Raw genomic sequence first — 24,950 nt, 5'->3', positions numbered from 1 at the left:
GTGCACGCTTTACAGGCCGCTTGCTTCGTTGTGCAGGCTTCACTTCCGTGACGGATATGACGTCAACGAAATCTTTGTGTATCCCGGAATAAAACACTTTCGTGTTAAAAACAAGTTCGCAGTTGAACAAAAAATTCGCCCGTGCACTCCGTGCATATGGTTAACCAGAACAGCTGTAACTTGCGGTGTTTAAACATGTTTCGCTCTATCCGATGCGCCCTCAACACTCACCAGTGTAGGGAGATGCGAGAGTGAGACACGTCATCTATAAGCACAGCCAGTCTACCTCCCATTGCTTCTAACTCCTCATTAACCTGATTTTTTTCGGGCCAGAGGAGTTTTCTGCGTGCACGTGACCACCGATTTCCCTTTCGCTCAGCCAAATAAAGCTTCGCTTAAAAAAACTGCAAAAGAGAAGTTGACCGTAATGTTTGAGTGTGTTCATTATTTCTTGGGTCAAAACTGTTTTCCGCCAAAGCCAGCGTTATATTGCGCATTCCTTCCTCAGATTTTACTTATTTATTTATTGGCTGCTGGATTAATTTATCCCGGCATCCCCTTCGTATCAGGTGATGACGAGTGTCGTCTCACTAAGTATGCGTCCCACCAAGATCGTTTGCAATGTGTGTGGCTTTCCCGCATTCCGCTCCGCTCGACATGTGCCTCCTGTCTCGCAGTGCAGGCAATGTACGCCAGACAAAATTTGTGGAAATGCCCGCACGTTTCCTGCAGCTGTGCGACAAGCTCGCGACGTCTGATCCCCCGCATCGCTCACACAACCTTCATAACTTAGGCCAATCTCAGGCAACTCAAGCGGTGCCGTGCTAAGTGGGTATGATTGGTTTTAGGTTGAGCGAGGCGTTCATTGTTAACGGCCCTTGAGACCTCTTAGCCGTGAGCGGAAACCTTGGAATTTCGTTTGTTCGCAGTTGTGGGCGCTTGACCTTCCCCGGTCGGCCTCAGTTGTCGCAGCACAGGCATGGCGGACCTTTGACACCATCACCGAAACATTTTCGCTTCCCGTCAAAACATATACGCATAACTATAGCCAATGACGCCTTATAGCAGGGTTGTTTATCCTCAACGTCACGACAGTTTTGTAGCCACGAATCAAATATCCAATTAAGGAACTAACTTAGCTCCGTATTGCACATAGGACGCAGATACTTCGGCCGGCTCACTTCTGAGCAGCACCGCGTTACGATGGCACAGTTCTCCTTTCTTACATCGTTGTAGATAGTAAGATATCTCGAAACCACCCTCTGCCCTCAAGATTTCATGTCTCGACAAATGCAGAAGCGCCCGGGTCAGCCGAAGTCTGCAAAACCAACAAACGTCTGAATACGGTTTCGCTAAACGCATTCCATGTATGACAATGTTGCTAAGTCGACGCACCTGAGTCTGTCGGTGCGTGGTACCCATTTGAGAATAAACTGAGATGTGTTCAACCAAAGTACTTACCTCACTTAATTTTTTTTTGTCGTATCAAGACTCATGGGCACACATCTATTGCTGATCAACTGCTGTAATTTTAAAGAAACTCACTCGCAACAGTTTATGAGGCGATAAAAGAGTCCTGCGCTGAGTTAATATAGCTTGTATTCACTGGCGAGGCACGCATGCAGGCAACCATGTGAGTGCGCCGTTACTGGTTACGTCGGGCTCCGCGGGATGGTGGTACATGTCCGTGCTGAGCACATGATCTGTGTTGGACGTTCCAAACTCTACCCCACCGAACGCAAATTAATGTCTCGAGTCCCATGTGAGTGCGATTAAACAACACCTCAGTTGACACTACCGTTGAGTATCGGGTTGCAACGCAGCAGACGACACCCGACCGGTGCTTTTGTTTCGGCGTACGGACGCAGTGGCACAAGCCGCGCCATATCCGTGGCGTATCGGCCATTTTCAAGGCCGTTTCCAGTGTGCCAAGCGAAGAAATTGTCAGCTAAACTTTTCAACGAATACCACCTATAGTGCGGCCTGTGTAGGCTTTCAGAGTAGAGTAGCCCGGGAGGGGCTGCTGCAGGGGAGGGAAGCTGCACTACTCACGTCTCGTTGCGGGTGCAGTAGTCGGGCGACTCCTCGAGGTACACGAGGTCCTTCTTGCCGGGCTTCTTGACGTCCCGGAGCACGGGCCTGAGCCGGGGTCGGCGCTTGCGGCCTCCCAGCGCCCCGGGGGTGCCCGCTGACCTGGCCCCTCCACCGGCGCGCGTCATGTGCACGTGCGTGGCGCCGTCGAACTTGACGGACAGCGCGTCGCCCACGGCGCGGAAGGGCTTGAGGCGGCGCCAGCAGACGCGCACCGAGCACGAGCCGGAGACGCCGTGGCACTTGCACACGGTCTCCATGCTGCGGCGCAGCGTCCGGCGGCCCGCCTCGTTGTTGTGGAGGTTCATGAGCCCCTGCGCCGTGGACGGGTCCTCGCCGGCGTCCACGAACTTGCGGCTGAACTGGGCGCCGAAGCCGATGTCGTCCGAGCAGCCGCCCCACTCCCACGAGCCGCGAGGCTTGCGCTGCCGGATGGCGCTGTCGCAGCCGCACTCGTTCAGCTCGCCCTTGCTGCAGGCGCGCGTGATGCTGTACGCCACGCCGGCCGCTGACACGCCGTACACGTACGCCTTCTCCCGGCTCACTGCGACCGCAGGAAAGGGGGGGCGGTCAGGGGTGCTCACTCCACCACCGGCAAATAATCGGGGCTTTTTACGGCACGGTATCGTCGAATTGCAGCACTGTCTTTGATCTATTCTAATTAGGCAGCATGGACTCGTATCCGACTATTTTTACACTGTTTACTGCGTGTCTAGGACTGCGACCCTAATCGAAATTTGCCACAACGAGAATGACAACTACAGAGGGACAATGAACCAGCGCGCGCCGTTGATTTGACGCTTTTTGTGCGTCGAAACACACACTGCTCCTAGAGCCTATGCATGAGATGACCGAGATTACCACGGCCAACCCACTAAATGAGAGGCATGCGCATCATCGGTTATATATAAGAAAGTAGATACGCTGGACATTGCTTTCGAACGACACCAGGCTGCCACCTTCTCCACTTTTCCCGTTTGCAGGAAAATTGTAAGACAAAAAACAAACAAATAAAAGCTTGAGTATGAGCAAACAGCTTCAGGAAGAGAGCTCGATTAAGGAAAGAGTGAGAAAACATTTATTTAATCAGGAGGACCTCGGAGAAGCGATGTAGAAGGTAGGGGGCGTTTGTAGTCACGCGCTTGAGTCCGTAGGAGTACTGGAGGTGAGCCTAGTGTGACCTTTACGAGAGCAGGATAATTCTCGTACGGCTTAGAGGTGGTCAAGCGAGGGGAAAGAGGGAGAGAACAAACTTTAATGAACCTGAAAGCATCGCCTTGACGGAGTCCTTGTTCCAGGACCCTGTTGGATCTTGCTGCCACATGAAAGCGTACAGTCAGCCGAATCTGGATTTCGAGATCCAAGCTGGTCAGTTCCTCCTCTGACTGCTGAACAGGCGAGTTGAGAAATGAATTTGAGTCTGTTTTGCCTGTACAGGCCCATACCATGTGAAGGAGGCTACATGGTTCCCCGCAGTACCTCCGGGGTGGATCGTCCTGCATGGGTGAGGTTGCGTATAAGGTTTAGTCGGATGGGGGGACGTTTTAGTCTGCACGGGCATGAATACGCCCTCTTGCTCCTTAGCGAAGGGTGAGCGGATAGATGGACTTCTACTCCTTTCCAAATGATAGTTCTGCGTGATGCCGTGGTTATGGGACGGCAGGAAGCGCCATACCCTGCAGCTACTCATTTTGCGGTGCCCAGTCGGTCAAATCTCGCACCTTCGCGTGGGCTACGACCTTGCTACTGAGTGAGTAGCGGACTATTTCGCCTGATGTCTGGCCGTCGCCAATGCAATCGCCGCCTCCTTCGGCTGGAGAGTGGCTGTTGCACGGCTCTATATATTTATTACTCGCTGGATGAAGTGAATGTATGACTCAACGAAAACAACAAGCAGTAGTTTTGCGCTTGAGAAAGTTGTGATTTTGGTGAGCCGCACGCTAGTTTTTATTTATTTATTTCATAGTACCCTTAAACGCTCTCAATGGAGGGTATTACATAGAGGAGGGGGGGATACAGAGATTGTCAACTTGCGCACATGGTTACAAAAGACAATTATAAAAAAAAAAAACAAGACAAAGAGGAATTATCCGCCCCAGCAATATCGGGGTGTAAGGAGAAACAATAAGAAGCGTGCACAGGCGGCGAAAGTCCCCACCAGCTTTCTCTGCATTGGGATTTCGCCACTACGCCACCGCAGAAGTTACGTTGGGCGCGAAAGCAAGTAGGTGTTCGGGTCCGGGAGGGGAGAGGTGGGGGATGGGTGTCTTCGTTATGTGCCGCCGAATGTTTCGTTGGAGCCATACATATATCACACTTTGCAATAAAACAAGGACATTCACCGCAAAAATTCTGTGTCCTTCCACTCTGTGAAGGAGGATGACCAGCGAAGATGTGGCGAGTAACGTTGGAGTCGTCTTAGCGACTAATTGTCATACAATTGGTTTCCGCATAGTTCTAGTACAACAACGGTTACTGCCGTTTTCTGTAACCCTACTGCCTCTGTAGCCGGCCATGCGTTGACAGCGGACAGTAACCCTGTAACGTTTACACCTTAACTGTGAAATAACTAATTACGATAAGTAAATGAAACTCGGCATAATGTTAGAGTCATCTTAGCCGCTAAATTTAAGATAATTTATTTTGGGGTACAGAAGTGTTAGAGCCTCTTTCTCTAATCAAACACCCTCCGTAGGTGGCCATGCTTCACTGCGCAACAGGCAATGTCAGATGGCCAGCTTACAAAGACCAAACTTACACAGATCTCTTTACATTCGGCTTCACCTACAAACGCAAGTGCATCACTGGGAAGCCATTTTTTTCAGTGGCAATATCAGCCGCTTTATATCAAAATGTAAAGGTTCTAGGCCGTTTCATTATTTTTAGAGCGAAGCCCTTTGGCGGCCGTCTCTGGGCTGAGCCGCGTTGTCGGCGTAACCTAGTGAACGATGGCAAGACCGACGAGTGAAAGAAAAAGCGAACGATGAAAGAAAGCAAAGGTGGAGAGTGTCGCGAAATTCGGAGGGGAGTGCGGTTCACCGTGGCGGCGCGAGCCACGCTCTCCGAAAGTGTGCGGTGGGGGAGGGTGCAATATTCTGTGCCCGCACAAGGCGCTCGACGGCGCCACGCTTGGTGACAATGTGAGGGTATGCGCGTGACTGTGATGTGCGCTCAATTAAGACGCAGTTCGCGGTCCCTTCCTGAGGCACACTTCGCGCCGCCGACGCAGAGGCTCATCATCGCTGCCGTCGAGAGAACCCGCAAGCGGCTGCTGCCTCAGCGCACTGCTGCTGCGCCCAAATATGGGATTAGGGAGTATCGTGATCGCCAGACAATTTTTTAAAATAAATTTTTAAATGCGAATGCATTTATTAGCCGGGGGTTGTCTTGCTCCGTTGGCCGGCGTGCGCCTGCATTCCTCCAGCGCGAGCGCACGTGAGCGCGCGCCTCGTAGTTCTGCCTTCGTCGGCGTCGTCGTCGTAAATGCGAATGCATTTCTTAGTCGGGGGTTGTCGTGCTCCGTCGGCGTGCGCCCGCAGGTGTTATCTCTCCGCGCTCCTCCGTTGCCGCGCAGCTGGACGCGGCTATGGAAAGTGTGCGCGTGCGCTCCAAACCCTCTGACCCCATAGTCTTGGTTGGCGACTTCAACGTTGACGTGCGCAAGAAGAGTGGCGAGTGGCTGGTCGAGTACATGCAGACCAGGCACTCTATGCATTGTCTCTCCGCCGGCTTCGACACGTGCCCCACTACCATTCACGGGAGTTGCACTGATCTGGTCTTTACGCGAAACTGTGACGCGCGTATGCTTCTCAAAGACCCTTTGACCGTGCACTTTAGCGATCACAAGGTAGTGATTGTGGCCGTCAGGTACAACGATAACACAAACAGGTGCTGATGAATAAATGATTACGTTCACACTCTCGTCATTAATTACGCCATTACTCGCAACACACTCATCGGTGCACCCAATGCATTCGCATTTCTGCACGATTCCCTTCGGGGAGGTGCGGGGAAATTTTTTTCCATACGCTGAAGGTGTGGCGCACAGTTTTACGATCCCGGGGATTTGACTGGGTGTCGCAAGGTGGCGCTACGCTCGCGTGCGATTTTTGTCTACATCGCTCTTTTGCCGGAGGTAATCTGTCGGATCCTAGACATAGACCGCTTCACTGTGAGAGATAGCCTTCCTTTAAAAAAAGTAGTGTAACACTTGGGGAGATATAACTTCTGATTTTATGAACTGCACGAGCTCCTGGCTACACCAAGGCTATTACGTCCCAAGCCAAACCTATTCGGAATTGACTTTGGGGGCGCAGACGTTGCCTTACCTTAACCGGCTTCCGCAGTGCTGACGTGGCAGCGAGAGCCAAAGCGGGAAAAACTAGGTGGTGGGAGGTAAAAAAGCGTCTGTCGTTTCATGCGTGTACAGCCGGGAAAAATAAAAAAAAAGGCCGAGAAAACAGTATGACGCGATGAAACGGCAATCCTGCGCGAACTCTCACTGGCTGGGGGAGGGGTGGAGGCCATAAAGCTGAAATCCTGTCCAGGCATGCGGAAAGGTCCCCGGACCATAACGAGGGCCGTATAATATAAGGTAATATAGCACCTTTCAACACACATGTCGGCGAAGGGAACCAATTTCTAGCGCCGACGCGCAACAGCCTCGGCCGTATACTGCGCGACTCCAAGTAAGGCCATAGGGAGAGGGATCGAACGAAGCCTGTATGCCGCTGGGACTCATTCCAAGCGGGTTCCCGTTTTACGAGCCTCATCCCCAAACAGGAGGAGTCGGCACTTCCCCGCACCCCGCACGTTATTCGTGTCAGGTCGTATGAAGCCTGCGACGTTCACAAAAGAGAAACAAAAAGAGAACTGGATAGGACGAAAAGCCCAAAAACTCGATGCGATGGGACAAGGTTGTTAAACGAGCCGCGGTCCCGCAGAGACCGCGGATGCTCCCCAGGCAAGGCGGGCGGCGCTATTGGGGATGCATTCGGCTTTTAATCTCGAAAAGAAGTCGAAACCCACATCGTGGTGGCCGCCACCAACAGGCCTGCCGCGACGCCGTGTATCCAGCGGTGCGCGAACGATGAGGGGTGAAATACGCGCGTTCTCGGTAAGGACGTGAAATGCAGCACGCAGTGAGGCTCCCAGCCGGTGCGGCCCAGACGAGACCAGGCTATGGTGGAAACGGAGGGAGAGGGAAAACAGCCTGAAAAATTGCTGGGGAGCGTTTTGCGTGGGTACGGGAGTGGTCTTCCCAGGTTTTCATTTAGACGCATTGATGAGTATGCCCTGTCGTTGACGGTGTGCATGGGGAAGACAACGCACGGTTCTCAGCGTATGGCGAACCCTGTACAGTGACAAATCAATTTGGTGACATTCGAATGCCCACAGGAGGGATAGGGTCACCAAGTTACTAAGAAACAAAGAACCCTTTGGGCGCTGTAGACGTGTAAAGCGCGAAGTTTAGATGAAGGATGGAGGAGGACGAAGCGCTTGTCCCTGTCTGTCTCGTCCTTGGTCTTAATGTTGCGCTTTACGCGTCTCCGATGGAGTACCAACTTGCCCCCCAAAAAGATATATATATATATATATATATATATATATATATATATAGAGAGAGAGAGAGAGAGAGAAAGAAATAACTTTATTGTTTTCTCAGGATAAGGCCAGGGGTAGGCTGGACGTCCCTTCGCTCCCTCTTCAGCCATCGGCCAGGAGCCCCTGCTCCTTGGCGGCGGCCTCAGCCATCCGGACGGCCCAAATCTGAGACTCGGCGTCCAAGCTGAGCAGTATCGTTTCCCACTGCTACAGTGTAGTTATCATTCCTCTTGCTTTTTTTTTTTTTTGTGGGGATGATAGCAGGGCAGGCACAGAGCATGTTTTTCAGTCAGCCCTTCCTGTGCAGTGTTTACATCTGTCCCTGTGCAGTTCCGGATAATAGTGATTGTACAGTACGCGTGGTTGGGGTACATCGCCGTCTCTAGTAGTCTCTACGCAACTGGTTGTTTTTTATCTCGGGTTTTGTGCGCCTCTGCGCATTTTAGTCTCCCCAACCGGTAATGATCTATAATTTCTCTGCAAGTGACCATGCGTTCACTGTTGGTTCTGGGCGAGGGCTGCTCCGTGGTGCTTCTTGAGGTAAGTCGGCCGGTTAGTGTGGAGCTAGGCTGTGAGCATCTTCGTTGCTGGGTAGGGCTGTGTGAGCCGATGCCCATATTATTTGTACTCTTCTGAACCTTTCTCCGTTATATCCATTTATAGTGTTCAGCGCTTCAGCCAATATGCGTCCTCTCGAGAAGTTTCTGACTGCCGTCTTGGAGGCAGTAATTATATAATTTGCTTGGGTTGACGCTAGCGTCATGACAATGGAAGCTTCTTCCCCAGTCTCAAGTGTGCTTGCGCGGACTGAGCCTGAGGTTATTAGTTGGCTGGGCTGGTCAACGGCCGTTATGGCCATGACAGTGTGGTCCCAGTATTCAGCAGCGTCGACGTATATCGCGTCCTTGTTTTTTTTTCTAAGCGCTTGTGGATAGCTTTGGCTCTTTCATGTCTGCGCTCTTGGTTATGCACTGGGCGCATGTTTCTGGGTAAAGGGGGAACGTGAAAATGTGTTCGTGCTTCGGAAGTACGCCTTAATCAGAGTTGGTCTACAGGTAGGTTCTTTATTATGTATGACGCTGTGAATGTTAAAAAAAAAGACTTTTGAATAAAGATACCCCATGGTACGTTCTAAAAGCTGCTACGAACCAATTATCGAACTACTTACACTTGCCAGCATGATTATGATAGCAGAGACGCGCGCTAAAAATGTGAAGGTACGCTCTTGTTTCCGTTCATGATACTTGTGTATTATTTTATTTCTTTTTCTTTCTCAGTCATATTTGGAGTAAGAAAATGACGCGCTTCAAATAATGAAAAAGCAAAAAATTCGGAACGTTGCGATAAATATCGGGACGGCAGTCATTAAACATTTGCAATTGTTTGTACAAGAGGACACGTGCAGGCTCGCTCTTGTGACTCGGGAAGACTCTACCTGTTTGAGGTTACATGCACGCGATCAAAACGCTCACTGTCGTTTTTTTTCTGTTAAAGTACATCCACGAGCGGCCGCAAAAAGGCTCACTTTCCGCGTTTCTTCACAGGTCACAGCGGCAATTTTCATTATTTTAGTCTACAGTCATCTATATATGTCGTTCCTTCAGTTTGAGACCCTTCGCTTCTCTCTCTCTCTCTCTCTCTCTCTCTCTCTCTCTCTCTATATATATATATATATATATATATATATATATATATATATATATATATATATATATATATATATATATATATATTATTTATTTAGAGAATACTGCAGGCCCATTTAAGGGCCCCAGCAGGAGGGGCAAGAGTATAACACTGCACACAACTGTAAATCGGCAAGAACAACAAAAAATTAGAAGCCGTTCCACTCAATGTGAAAGCTGTCGGAAATGCAGAGCAGTGATTCGCCATAGTGGCCTGTACCGCCGTTATCCTCTTACTGCTACCACCAGATGCAATTCAAATTTCCCACCTTCGCAGTGCTCGCGCGCCCCCTGCCTGAAACTGCGCCAGCGGGAGTTCTGTTCTCTTTGTTCTTTTCTCCCCGCACGTGCCGGCGTTGCACTGCCATCGTAATTGGGCCCATCTCCCCGCGAGGGGGACTCGAGTAAATGCGTCGCATAGGGTGTGGGTGTATTGCGTTAACGTTTAGTGTTTGGGGAGTTGGTGGTAGTGAATGCGTTGTATCAGCAGCTTCTTGACGTAGTTTGAATGAGTCAAGGATATAAGGCGCGTTCGTAGCCTCCCAATCTGTGTCGGCTTTGTGGCGCAGTGGGTAGAGCACCATGTACATTGCGTTCCACCCGCAGAGTCGAGGGATCGAGGGATCGAAACCAGGTGCCGGATAGTATTTTTTTTTTATATAGTGTAGGGGGAGGGGTGCGGACTACGACTACGGACGTCAACGCGGGTGACATCGCGAGTTACCGAAATGCTCTGCATTTAAAAGATACAAAAAGATACATCATGGGTCATGATTCAATACGATCAAGTGCTTCTACAGAGCCGGTTAACGACTGAGGTAGGCAGTTCCAGTCGTTTATGGTTCGAGGAAAGTACGAGTATTTGAAAATGTTTGTTCTGGTGAAATACGGTGTTAATGAATGAGTCTTCCGATGCCGGGTTTGTCTCGTCGTAAGCGGTTTTAGATACAAATCACGGTTTACTGACAGCTTGTTGTTATTCAAAAGAAAAAGAAATTTGAGCCTGTGAATTTTACGACGTTTTTCAAGTGTGGGTATACTGTTTTCTTTCATAAGGTTTGTGGGGGAATCAGTTCTTCGGTACTTGGAGTAAATAAAACGGACCGCTTTGCGTTGGATTAGTTCAAGAGCCTCGATAATTCTTTTTGTGTATGAGTCCCAGACGATTGATGCATATTCCAACGAGGGTCGTATAACAGTCAAGTAAGTTAGTTTTTTAACAGTAGGAGGAGCATGCTTCAGTTTGTGTCTCAAAAAACCAAGTTTACGGAAAGAGGACGCGCAAACATTAGAGATGTGCTTATTCCAGCTGAGGTTGTTGGTTAGAGTGACACCAAGGTACTTATACTCAACAACCTCAGCTAGTGCCTGGGTACCAGATTGATATGTAAATGGTAAAATAGTTTTTTTGTTGCTTACTCGCATAAAGACGGTTTTGTCTGTGTTTAACCTCATCTTCCATTGCTCGCACCATGCAAAGATGTTATGGAGGTTAGTGTTTAGCAAGACCTGGTCGTCATGGGAAGTGATTTCACTAAATAACACACAATCATCAGCAAAAAGTCTGATCTGAACCGGCCCGGAAACGGTATGAACAATGTCATTATATAAATTAAAAATAATAAGGGCCCAAGAACACTCCCTTGGGGAACCCCAGAGGTTACAGGGAGCGGGTCAGAGCAATTACCGGCAATGCTTACAAACTGAACGCGGTCAGACAAGTAGGAAGAAATCCAGGAAATTATAAATTCAGGAAGACCAATCGATTCCAGTTTTTGAATAAGCTTATCATAAGGAACAAGATCAAATGCCTTTGTGAAATCCAAAAAGATGACATCAACTTGACCTGCCTTATCTAAAATTTGTGAAAAACTGTGCACAACAGAGATTAATTGCGTTTCTGTGGAAAACCCTTTCCTGAAACCATGCTGAACATCCGAAAGTATGTTATTTTCATTAAGGAACGTTATAATAAATTTAGCTATAATGTGTTCAAGCACTTTGCAAGATGAAGACGTTATAGAAATTGGACGATAGTTTGGCGCCAAATCTTTGCCACCCTTTTTGTGCACTGGCGCAATGCGTCCCACTTTCCAATCACGAGGCAAGCGGCCGGAACGGATGGAAGCGCGGAAAATGAATATAAGAAATTCCGATAACATCTCGGCATATCGTCGTAAAAAAGTGTTGGGAATTTGATCAGGACCGGTCGAAGTTTTAGTTTTCAAATTCAGGAGCAACGAAACAATAGCGGGTAAAGATACAATATCTGGAACGTCGTCATTACTTCGACAAACTCGGTGCAGTGGCTCGTTAGAGGCGGTAAAAACGTTATGGAAGTACAAATTGAAATGATTGGCAATCGTTTTCTTGTCGACAATAGTTGCTCCTTTGTGCGTTATTTGCTCAACACAATTGGTCTTTTTGCTCAAAAAGTTCCAAAATTTTTGTGGGGCAGACGTAATAAAGTTGGGTAGAGTATCCTGAAAGTATCTAAATTTAGCTATCCTCACAGCTTCGTTCAGTGTGTCCTGGGCAGAAAGAATAACGTTGCGTGGGGCACCCTTGCGTTCAAGCCGCTTTAGTTTCCTTTTCATGTGCAAGACATTTCGCGTGATCCAAGGATTTGATTTGCGCGTTTTTTTAACTTTGCTAGGGATAAAATTATCTAGACAATGCTGGCATATTTCTTTAAATTTGTTCCATAATACTTCAGGGTCAGTTCCCTGAAATCTGCTGAGGGAGAGATCGAGGTGGACCAGAACACTCTCGTCATTTGCACGCGAAAAGTCTTTCACAGTGATTGATTTGTCATGGTGCGTAGTGCAAACAGCCTGCCCGGGACAAGAAAAATAAACCATGTCATGATCCGAAAGGCCAGGGTCGACCGTTACAGAAAAAAGTTCAATTGATCTCGTTATAAAAACCAGGTCAAGCAAGGACCTGTATATATATATATATACAGAAATAAGGGTTGGCAGTCAAGAAAACCTCGGAAAGCAAAGGGGAGGATGTGGTAGGTCTTTGAAACAGATGAAGTATTTGGAAAGATAGAAAGAAAGTGGAGAAAAAATGTCCGCCAGCTGGGATCCGAACCCACAACCTCCAGAATACCGGTCTGGTGCGATGACCACTACGCTAACGGCGGGGCTATTTTCCCCTCCACTTTCTGGGGTATTTATGTCAATGTAATTTCTTTCCTGTGCTTGGGGGTGGTAGCCAGCACCACTCGGACTTCTAGGGGTGAAGGGGACCTTCTTTTTAATCCCCGGGCCGTGACTCGAGGGTCTACGACACGTCGAGAGTGGTCGACCAGCGTTGAACCCTCTTAAGCTCCCTATGGCATCAAGACTGCCAGAACAGAGGCCCTCGCTATGCATGTAGCGAATCAGAATAGGAAATGAGGGGCTCGTAGAAATAACACAGAAATAAGGGTTGGCAGTCAAGAAAACCTCGGAAAGCAAAGAGGAGGATGTGGTAGGTCATTGAAACAGATAAAGGATTTGGAAAGATAGAAAGAAAGTGGAGAAAAAAGGCCCGCCAGGTGGGATCCGAACCCACGCCGGTAGCGTAGTGGTCACTACACCAGACCGGTATTCTGGAGGGAGTGGGTTCGGATCCCACCTGGCGGGCATTTTTTCTCCACTTTCTTTCTATCTTTCCAAATCCTTTATCTGCTTTAATGACCTACCACATCCTCCCATTCGCTTTCCGCGGTTTTCTTGACTGCCAACCCTTAGTTCTGTGTTATTTCTACGAGCCCCTCATTTCATATATATATATATATATATATATATATATATATATATATATATATATATATATATATATATATGTATATATATATATATCTTAAAATGCGTCTTATTTGTCCGCTCGACTTCATGATAAACAGAAAAACTCCAGCAGGCCAGCGGAGCGGCCGGAAAGCCGTCACATGTGACAGGCTTCAGGCGCCGACAGTCACGAGCCCCGTCCTGCGTGCTTCCCCGCATTGACACATTCGGCGCGCTGCCTTAGAGAACTCGATCTGAGCAGGGAAAGAGCGCGCTGGTAATAAACCGATCGCAATGACGGATGAATATCTAGCGCAGGCCTTCCTCCGCAAGTGTCAATAAACAACCTCAGGCAGGCCATATCCTCGCGGGGAGGAGATGGCATGCGGATCCCGCCGCCACCCACACGCAAACGATATTTAGGTCGCCGAAATTTGAAAGCCGGAGCTTCTTTTAATGCGAAAGCGGTAGATGAACGGAAATGTCGAGAACCCGGCGTCCCTGAGAGCTGGCACCCGAAACGACCGACGGCGCAGGAAACAAAAGGGTAAAGTAATTGAGCTGAAAAGAGGACTCGCTACATTTGGTGAAAGCGAGAGAACGAGAGGAGAGGGGGGTACAGGACAGGCAGGGGGAAAGGCGGTATGATTAACGCGCGTAACGTCTGGTTGGATACCGTGTGCATACCTCGTATTTTGCACCGTTACCTACCAACGATGTATGAATAAATGAATAAACTAGGCACGAAACCGCACATTTGCGGGGAAACACGGCCGACGGCAGTTGCAAGCCCTTTTCGCGCAGTTTAGCGCGCAACTGGGCGTCCGGTGCCGGTATGGCTAAGGTGTGTGCTTGGTGTAGACTCCAAAGTCAGTTGGCTGGATCAGCCGTTTCCACGGAGCTTGTTTGCGGACGTGATGAACAGGTCCCTTGTTCACTGTCCTTCAAACGGAGCAGATTAACGTGCACCAGAAAGCGGGCCTTGCAATGCGTGCATAGAAGAAGGAGGGTTAGCGAACTTGGAGTGTAGCAGACTAAACAACACGCCTCGAAAATATGACGTCATATAGCCAAGAGGGCATCGCGGCTATCGCGCGCAGATTTACGAGTCTTCCTCAGATAAACAAATGCCGACCAAGGTGGTCAAGTAACTCAGCGGCACAATCATGCGCACAGAATATGTAAAAAAGAAATAATTCGTACACGCTGTGCTTCTTATGAAACGCACCCACCTGGCGAGAATTTATGCACCACACTAATAATATGGTTCAGATTTTCTAGCGCTATATTTTCTATCACGTTATTTTATCCGCACGCAGACTGCTATGAAATGGTGTGCAAATGACGTGGCAGTGCAGGGAAGTTCGAAAATGTTATGTGCTTCCAAAATATGTAAGCACGTACGTGAGCCGCCTTGCTGTAGTCTTCGTACCGTAAAATCCCGAGAGATAGCCCTCCTAAGATCGAGAGCAAATCGGGTGAAAATATGACGTGGGCTAACTTTCGGTGTGCAGTAAAAAAAGTTGAGAAATGTATCGAGTGCCAAAGAACGAACACGCATTTATTAGCACTGTATTCATTCGTCTTCAAAACCGTCGAACGAACAGTCGCTCTCACTGTCAAACAAAAGGTCGACCACCTCCTCACGCATGGAGTTCGACGCGGTTGGCAGGCAGCAGAAGGAGGGATCGCCGAAACGAGCCGCTCATGAAGCTCTGAGTCTTCTTATCCATCGAGGGCTGTGGATATACCGCACCTTTTCAGGTTCCTGTGACCTGTGACCTGTTATCTTACCCTGCCCACGCTAGCTAACCTCGTTTCCCCGGGCGTCATCCCCGGCTGGGATGATGCTATTGTCAGGGGTGGGTTATCTTTCGGTGTTTTTGAAAAAATTGGAAAATTGTGCTAAAAACAGGGGTGGGTTATCTTTCGGGGTGGGGCGTCTCTCGGGATTTTACGGTACTCTATAATGCGTCGGTAACGGAAAAATGTTGCCGACAAAAAATATATGTCACCGTTAGGACAGCGGAAGGATAGAAGACATCGGTGAGTATTTTGGCTGTGAGTGAGCTGGAATGTAACACAGCTGTCATGCAGGAACGCAATGGAAGAGTCTGTCAGGACGACTACTGCAGCTCTAACAGCGCTGACCTGGGATTGCTTTTTTTTGTCGAATAATGTTCTACTGTCTCGCGCGCGCAAAAAGTGAAATCCACCGTGTTTCTAGCCCCCCAACGACGCTTCGAGAGAGATTCGCAAAGGAAACTTTCATTCACTTCATCCCACTGCACTAGTTCATGAGAAAGTGATCATAACGTGCCGACTGATATCTTTCTTCGGGACCATTGAAAACGAGTGCACAAGCCGCTTAAGCAAATTGGTCAACAGGAGCCCATAGCGCCCGTCGGGTGGCGCGATTCCTGCGGGGGCACTCAGCCGCAGCTGTCCGAGCATGCGCTGAAGGGGCGCGTCGCAAGCGCGGGGAACACAAGTCGCTGGTGGTTGCATTCCAGGCGGTCGTAAAGCGCCGTCTCCTACAAGCATCCACGCGCGCCAGAGCTGCCGACGTCGTCGCGGAGTCCGGCGGGCTACTCCTCCACCGCAGCCGGCCCGATAATCGGCGCCGCTGATGCTTGCATCACCGCCATCGTGGCAACGGCGGTGGAGCCGTGGGCGTCGGACAAGCTTCGGCCCCTGGTCGTAAAGATAGCGGACCCTAAAGTGGCCCCGTGTCTCCCACCAAACGTGGCGGGCATGCAAAAGAGGGCCTCGCTCGCTGCGGGCCGACATGCCGGGCTTCGCGGGCTCCGGACAAGAATGATGCCCCAAGACGTCCCATCGGCTTTTAGCCCAAGGGGTACAACACCGACGCATACCGAAAGGTGGAGGGTCGCAGCTATGTGTATACAGGCAGCGAAACCAGGGCTTCTTGAGACAGGGTCGCTTCCTGTGTGGCCTAATTTGGGCGGGAACTTATGCGCCCCTCACAAAAATGTGTTGCGAGCGGAATGTAGCTTGGCCATCACTGCGGGAAAACGTCACGAATACCAGGGTGCCGGCGTTGCGGGTAGCGTCATAAATTATCCCGTAGCCACGAGTTCCTATCTCGTAGGTACAGACATTAGGTGTATGCAAGGCTGTCCCTATCTCCCACGGTGTGCGGTAAAAGGAAGCTTTATCCGCAATCACGAAAAGTGTGTGGCTGTGTCTTGCGTTCAGAGGGAGGGAGGGAGGGGTGCAGTGCAGGAGTTAGAGGCGGCCGATCGTCGTGTGGTGGTGTACTCACTGACGTTGAGCACTCCCCCGAAGACGGAGGGGATGTTGTGGAAGGTGGTGCAGTTCCAGCGGCTGGCCCTGAACTGGAACTGGCACTCGTCGATGCCCAGCTTGGCGCCGCGGCTGACCGTCTGCAGGGCGCGGTGGCTGAGCACGCACAGGTCCCGGTTCTCCTTCACCTGGTAGCGGAGCTTGTGGCAGTTCTCCGAGTGCGCCGACGCCTTCAGCGTCAGCATGTTCTGGTACGTGCTCGGCATGCCCAGGAGCCTGTCGAGAGAGACGACCCCCCCCTGGCGCTTACCACGCTTGTTCTCTGCACACACGCTCGCACGCGTGTTCATGCGACGCCCATCTTGGCAAACATCGGAAAATTGTTTGGCGTCGCTTTTATGACACCTTTTTCGTCTGACCGGGGGCCGTTTACAGTTGGAGATAGCATTCCTGTCATAACAAAGTGCAAGAACACGACGTGTATGAAGTAGGCAAGACCATTACACTACTGCTACTAACTACTGCTACTACTACTACTACTACTACTACTACTACTACTACTACTACTACTACTACTACTACAACTACTACTACCACTACTACTACGACGACTACTACTACTACTACTACCACTACTACTACTACTACTACTACTACTACTACTACCACCACCACTACTACTACTACTACTACTACTACTACTACTACTACTACCACTACTACTACTACTACTACTACTTCTACTATTGCTGCTGCTACTATTGCTGCTGCTGAGGGTAGGTTAAGTGCATAACCTACAATACTAGAGTTCTAATTGGAAGTGCTACTACTACTACTACTACTACTACTACTACTACTACTACTACTAGCACTGGTGGCACAGCTCGTACATGTCAACGTTGTTTAGCGCAAAAGAATCCTTGGGCATACTTGATGCGGAGGTTAAGTGCATAACCTACAATACTAGAGTTCTAATTGGAAGTGCACACTGCATTGATTTTTAAGAAAACAAATTAAAATAAAAACCATGTTTGAATGGTTCAAACCACAGAGGTCCGACCAACTCTGTCCGGTCAACGTTTCATGGAGCAGAGAGACAGAGAGGGAAAATGCCGCGCAGCTGCTGCCCGCATGAGCCGCGTTGATGATGTGGCCTCCGCCACGTGGCCCATATTGCTACCCCCCGTGGGTGTAAGTCCCGCCATTCTGCGATTTGGGTGTAGTCACAGTCGTTGTCCCGTTTGAGTATATTCTCATTCGCATGGCCCCAGGATGCCTCGACGTGAGTTGAAGCTGGTGAAAATAAACAATACTAGGAGTATCGTACAGACTGGTTTTATCAAGCCAGGCTCCCGTCAAGTGTCTTAGCGCGATTGATTAATTATACGCTGCCCGTCCCCTGAGCGACCACCGAAGAGATCGCTGCTTATCTTTGCAGTGCATCTTCTCTGTGCCTATAAGCTGCAATGATAATTTAGGACACGCCCTCCCGTTTTAGGTGCACTGTTTCGTATACCATATCGGATTCCTTATATTCAAAGCTCTTTCGTCTTCATTCAGTTCTGCTCTTCCAAAAACAGTACCTGTGGACCTGCTACTGCTAGAATACTACTGGAATCCCTTCCAACAAAGCAAGCGCGACACATGGTGTTGCCATTCCGTTTTCGACCAGATTTCGGGAAAGGCGAGAGTTTGTTTAGCAGCGAAGCTGTTTGCAAATCGTTATTTTTCGTGTCCGCAGTTAGAAATACCGAGAAAATCCCGAACATACCCGCCTAGGGTGGTTTAGCAAGAATGGCGAGCATAACCACTAAAGGAGATTGGCCAAGATTGGTCAAAACGAGAATGCCCACTTAAAGAGATTTGCGAAGATTGGCAAAAAACAAATTCAGCGTTCGCCGCAACCGTGGCAACATTTACTCGGAACGAGAAAGACACGTCATAGCGTACGCCTCTCAAAGGAGCCCGCCGCGGTGGCTCAGTGGCTAAGGCGTTGCGCTACTGAGCACGACGTCGCGCGTTCGATTCCCGGCCGCGGCGGCCGCTTTTCTGATGGAGGCGAAAAGCAAAAACGCCCGTGTGTACGAGATTTCGGCGCATGATAAAGATCCCCAGGTGGTCAAAATTAATCCGGAGCCCTCCACTACGGCGTGCCTCATCGCCTGCGTTGCGTCGGCGCGTTAAACCCCCACAATCAATCAATCAATCAACCTCTCAAAGGTGACGCCCAATGATGATCACTTCCACAGAAATGTAGGACGCTCGCACTTGTAGCTACAATGATGTAGTAAATGTCGTTGCGGCAGCGAAAAAGAGGCTAATCGGCTGAAATCATGGATATAAACCGTCGTGATGGTCGGGAGGCTTGCGTACAGTGCCCCTCCAAGGTGATGCCCAATGATCATCACTTCAAAAAAAAAAAAAAAATTCCCCCGCACCTCCCCGAAGGGAATCGTGCAGAAATGCGAATGCATTGGGTGCACCGATGAGTGCGTTGCGAGTAATGGAGTAATTAATGACGAGAGTGGGAACGTAATCATTTATTCATCAGCACCTGTTTGTGTTATCGTTGTACCTGACGGCCACAATCACTGTGTTGTGATCGCTGAAGTGCACGGTCAAAGGGTTTTTGAGAAGCATACGCGCGTCACAGTTTCGCGTAAAGACCAGATCAATGCAACTCCCGTGAATGGTAGTGGGGCACGTGTCGAAGCCGGCAGAGAGACAATGCATAGAGTGCCTGGTCTGCATGTACTCGACCAGCCACTCGCCACTTTTCTTGCGCACGTCAACGTTGAAGTCGCCAACCAAGACCAGCATCTGTTTGTGTTATCGTTGTACCTGACGGCCACAATCACTACCTTGTGATCGCTAAAGTGCACGGTCAAAGGGTCTTTGAGAAGCATACGCGCGTCACAGTTTCGCGTAAAGACCAGATCAATGCAACTCCCGTGAATGGTAGTGGGGCACGTGTCGAAGCCGGCAGAGAGACAATGCATAGAGTGCCTGGCCTGCATGTACTCCACCAGCCACTCGCCACTCTTCTTGCGCACGTCAACGTTGAAGTCGCCAACCAAGACTATGGGGTCAGAGGGTTTGGAGCGCACGCGCGCACTTTCCGTAGCCGCGTCCAGCTGGGCGGCAACGGCGTCTCGAGCGAGGTTGGGCGCGAGGTACACGGTCACCACAAAGACTCCGTCTCCGGTGTAGGCAAGGGTGTACAAGTCCTTGTACGGAGACGTGTCTCGAACGGGAGACGTGGCAACGGCGTGCGATATCAAGTTCCCATACACGTTAGACACGAGACTAACACCGCAGTACTCGCCGTCCTTGCCGCTTCGAGCAAACTAGTACAGCTCGCTTCAAGCGCATGCGTTCGGCATTGAGCGCGGGGAGATAACACGTGCGGGCGCACGCCGACGGAGCACGACAACCCCCGACTAAGAAATGCATTCGCATTTACGACGACGACGACGACGAAGGCAGAACTACGAGGCGCGCGCTCACGTGCGCTCGCGCTGGAGGAATGCAGGCGCACGCCGCTCGATGGACGCAAGACAACCCCCGACTAATAAATGCATTCGCATTTAAAAAATGAAGTACGGTCACACTTTTAGCAACAATGACGGCGTAAAGGTCGTTCCGGCAGCGAAGAAGAAGCAAATCGACTGCAATCATGAACTTAAACAGCCGGGATGGTTGTGAAGGTTGCGTACAGTTTCGCTACCTTCAAGTCTTACGCGTTAGTGTGAGCATCCTTCATTTTTTTCTATTTTCGAATCATACGTATACTTGGTTGCACAACAGCCGCAAATAACCTTATCGGTGTAAGTTGGGTTTTTGGAAGCAAGCTTTCCCACACGCATTTTCCCGCGCGGACGCCATAAAATCCTGCATCCCAGCCACAGACAGCTCCGCTTTATAAAGAACGAAACTATTCAGCACAGCACAGGCAATTGAGGAGCGCGGGGAGTCGGCACAATCAAAGATATATTCGTGCTGAAAAAAAATCGCATCGGTCTTCGAGAAGCCCGAACGGCAAGTCTCAAAGCATGCTGCAGGCGAAGCAGTGACGCAGTCGTTCTAATTTAACCCCATTTGTCGTCTACAGAGCCCTGTCGTCATACCACTTTCTCCTGACCTCGGTTGTGCGTCTTACGACCCGCGATAAACGTGTCATCTCGACGCTCCACGCGGTCCCCATGGGAAAATAAATACTCGGGCATTATCGCCCGACAGGCGTTCCCTCCTTGCCCCGACTTCTTTCGCCCCTTGCGTGCCTAAAATGGAAGTGCAAGAGGAGGAGGTCGAACATAAAGTGCACGAACAACGGGACCGAATTCACAAATTGGCGCACATAAATCTCACCATTTTCTGCCCGCCTGGGGAAATGTGGAGCGGCCTCTTCCTGCCTGCTCGCGATGGTAAGCTGCTCCCTCCTCCGGCGCTTACGTGCTTTGTCTCAAACCACCGCGCAGAACTTGGCTATCTATACCCACTTTTACCTCCTCTTTTTTTTCTGGGTGGCTAAAACTAGCTGCATCTATTTACTGCTGAGCTTGTTCAAGCGGGAAGATTTAACACGCAACTGGGTCGGGGGTCCCACTGTATTCTGACCAAAAGATTGAAGCGCGAAATTCTAGCGCGGGGTGCTGTTCTGCATGTTAGGTAATGTAAGACAGGGCCTGTTTACAAAGACGCTCAACAAACATTAAAGCAAATTGTGGTGATGATACTTAGCAAGTAAAAGAAGGGGGGGGGGAATTTATTAATGACAACGCAGACAGATGAGACACGTGCTTTCATGCCTTTCATTCTCGTATTTCTTTAAATTTCTCTCTATTTACATGTCTTTGCTCATAAGACCGAATACGGAGATGGACAGCAGATCTGCGCCTAGCAGCAAAGTTTGAGTGCTGACAGACTCCGGAAAGCTATCAAACCTTCTGCAATGTCTTTAAAACGACGACACTTAGCGAGTTCACACGCATGCAATAAACTTGTTCATTCAAACGGCATGTCGAAGCCATTAGCCATCACCTCGATACGATGAAATCACCGCACGTCCAATCTATGGGGGCGAATGTCTCCCGCAGAATGCCCTTTGTCCTCAAGCGCCCCGCTGCCGTGAGGGGAAAAAAAAGTCCTTTTGACTCCGTTCCTCATTTTTTTCTTCCTCTTATTCGTCGCTGGGTGCCCGTCCACGCCGAGATGGCCTCCATCCTTTCTCCCATGCGTTAATCCAATTGGCCGTGATCGCATTTCGCGCTCGAAGTAGTAACGCGGTTAGAACGGGGGCCGCGCGACGCAGTGACCCAGGCGTCCCATTCATGGAGAAGACGAAACACGGCACAAACACAACAATAGGTAGCAGGCAGCCGGCGGGAAAGTGGGGACGAGAACGACCTCTCCGTCCCTCGCTTCCGCTTCTGTCTTCCCCCCTGCACCCGCCAACGCGAGAGAGATCGCTGGAACGCCAAAAGCCAGCGGCCCGGGACGCGTGGTGCTCATGTTGGACCCGCTGTTCCCCGTCCTGGCGATTTGCTTGACTCGCGGAAGTTGCCTTCTCCGCACGACAGAAAAGCACCGTGGCTGAGTGGGCTTTACAAAATCCGGTCAGCAGTGCTGTTCGCTCCGTTGTCGACACGCTGTTTGCCGTCTTTATGCTTTCATCTTTTCCTCTTTATTTCAAGCCACGTGGTTTCGTTGAAGGGCTCTCTCCTCGTGCAATTTGCTTCGTTGCTTTTTTTTTTTTTTTTTCTGGCGTTGCTTGTACTCCTCGCGGATTGGGACATGAGCTAGTGACGCGTGTTTTCCGCCAAATATGTCCCTCATATTTCTGGTTGATTGCGAAAACGTCGGTAATAAAGAAGGAGGAGGCAGAGAATAAATATAAGGTAATGTCCGGCGCGCTTTTCTTTAACTTGGTGGCTGCGACGAAAATACCGATGTCGTTCGGAACGATTGGTTTTGTTGCCACTCTTGTAGTACGAGGTACTATTCATAGTGAAGCTTTGTTTTTCGGTCTTTTTATATTTACAAATGTGTTGTTTTCATGTTTACGAATACAGAGGCTAAAATACGACAGGAATCACGGTTCTATTTTGGTAGCAACCTAGCAAACTCAAAGTTTATAGCAACAACGCTGCAATATTGATTCACAGAGGCAACGTCCTCCGCATCCTACAAAAACATCCCACATACACGACGTCATACACATAATAAATTCCTCAAGGATGCATGCGCACTTAATCGTAATTAAGTAGTGCGTTGCACGCAAGAAATGCGCAGTGCTAGATGAAACGCCTACTATTTTTCGGTTTCGCTAACGATGTTGCCAAGAGCAACCAAAATCGGTCGAAGTTTTGTGTTGCCCGAGCATGGCCCGGCACTATAGCCATCTCTGAATGCATTTATCGGTAACATTACGCCTAACATTGGTTGTTTACCACAGTAGAAAACAACTTTTGCGACAACAATTTCTAATACGACCATTATCACAGAAGAGTTCAAAGTTCAAGCAGGGCTTTTCGTATTTTATCATTTATTTATTTAGTGGGTACTACAGTCCGAAGGACAAGTAGATGGGCAAAAAAATATAAAAAAGAGTGAGTACATCCAAAACAAAGCGCTGAGAAAGGATGTGAAGCAGGGAATTTTTAGAAAACGGCAATCAAATCTGACAAAATGTGGGAAAAAAATAGAGAGAGGAGACAAAAAAAGAACTTACGAGAAGAGAAAAGCAAACACAAGAGACAACAGCAACGGTGCAAATGCTAACACACTGCAATAACAAGGCATTTTTCACAATCGGAGACATCACCCACCGAAAACACGTCTCCAGGCAACTTATTCTACCCCTTCTTGTTTTCTTCTGCAGTATTCTCTTCTACAGCGTAACGGGGTGGCCAGTTGTGCTTACTAGAGCATGTTCATGTTCTGTTTTTTTTACTAGAAATAACTCAAGTATTTCTGCAACTTTTGTCATATTGCTTTTGAAATGAGTATTTCTATGACAGGGCAATAATATAGCGATCATAAAAACTGAAAGATTGATTGAAAACTTCAAAGCGCACAAATAACGGGGACAGACAGGAGCGACACACACACAAGCGCTTATTTGCAACTGCCGGTTCTATGAAAAAAAGAACACAAAATTTATGCATGAACACAAATCATAAATTAGGGAAACATGGTGGCGATTAGCCCGTGCTCCTACCCGCGTAGAGTGATAGACGATTTGCTTACACACTTGTGAGGCCTTCTTTATCAAGGAACATAATAACAATTAAGTGTGTAAGCAAATCGTCTATCACTCTACGCGGGTAGGAGCACGGGCTAATCGCCACCATGTTTCCCTAATTTATGATTTGTGTTCATGCATAAATTTTGTGTTTTTTCAATAAACCGGCAGTTGCAAGTAAGCGCTTGTGTGTGTCGCTCCAGTCTGTCCCCGTTATTGGTGCGCTTTGACGTTTTCAACCATGCACCAACTAGCCCAATTTGCGGTATTGCTGAAAGATTCAACCACAGTTCTTTTTAACTTAGCGTTGTGGAAGTTACTCGAACGATGATATTCACGCTGGAGATATTGAAGGTACTTGGGGAATGGAGGAGGAGCAATAAAGTTTATTGTGGTGGGCGAATTATTCTGGTCTAATCAGTTATGAGTAAGGAAAGGCCATAATACTTTTTAATTACGGGAGAATAACACAAAAGTAGGCGGAAAAGCAAGCAGGCGAAGGTGCAGTGAGAAGCTTGGCATAGGTAGTTGTAATGGACTAGGTGATACACTCGTTTGATTTCAGAATAGAAATACCCTGAAGGTAATGGACATATCATTCAAAACACGAAATGAAAATAAAAAGGGCCCAGACGGTGTAATTGACTATGAAATCGACTGTATTACGCGTGCCTGTGCATGCATTTTGCTGGCTGTCGAGATGCTAGGCAAAGTCAAGAGCCGTGATCGCAGGAGGTTCTGAATAACACCACATCCTAAAAGAGAACGGACAAAATTGGCAAAGAGTAGGAAACCAATGGGAAGGTAAGAGATGTGACGCAGGCGTTTAAAATAACGCTTCAGAACCAATTAGAGGTTGCAACAACCATGAGTGAAGACAGCCTAGAGATACTAAAACGTAGCCTAACAAGGATAATACAAGGCGAGGAGGAGGAAAGTGGACGAAAATTTAAGCCCGGAAGTTACCCAGTTGTAGAGCCCGGTTCTACACGGCACCGGGGTAGTGTAGTTCAGGGGAGAACAGAGAGGGCAGGCGAAAAGGAAGAGATCGGAGCGGGAACGCATGCGCACTCTAATCTCGTTTTAGGCACTACACTAGACACAACAATGACCGCAGGAGGAGGAACATCTAGGAAAGAAAGCGGTAAAGTATCTCTGAAAAAGAATGGCCTTGTTCTCAAAATTTGAAATGTCAATGCTTCGAGAACGGGGGAGTGAATAGAATTGGCGGAGCTGTTGAAACCAACAACAGCGAGGCAATTGAGATACGTGTCGACATGAAAA

The 24,950-nt window shown here is 49.0% G+C and overlaps 1 protein-coding gene across 1 annotated transcript in view; it reads right to left on the bottom strand.

Moving 5' to 3' along the window:
* LOC144170402 (protein Wnt-4-like) overlaps positions 1-24,950 on the bottom strand; it is a 60,916-nt gene that overhangs the window by 2,716 nt on the left and 33,250 nt on the right. Inside the window, exons 2-3 of the mRNA XM_077700185.1 lie at positions 16,443-16,699; positions 2,053-2,635 (exon numbers count right to left, since the gene is read on the bottom strand). Of these exons, the coding sequence (XP_077556311.1) occupies positions 2,053-2,635; positions 16,443-16,699 (840 nt within the window). The remainder of the gene's footprint in view (positions 1-2,052; positions 2,636-16,442; positions 16,700-24,950) is intronic.

The sequence above is a fragment of the Haemaphysalis longicornis genome, unplaced genomic scaffold (assembly GCF_048455015.1).
Source record: "Haemaphysalis longicornis isolate Haplotype H1 unplaced genomic scaffold, Haemaphysalis longicornis Haplotype H1 scaffold_2, whole genome shotgun sequence".
NCBI lineage: Eukaryota > Metazoa > Arthropoda > Arachnida > Ixodida > Ixodidae > Haemaphysalis > Haemaphysalis longicornis.
This window is presented reverse-complemented; position numbering and strand designations above follow the sequence as displayed.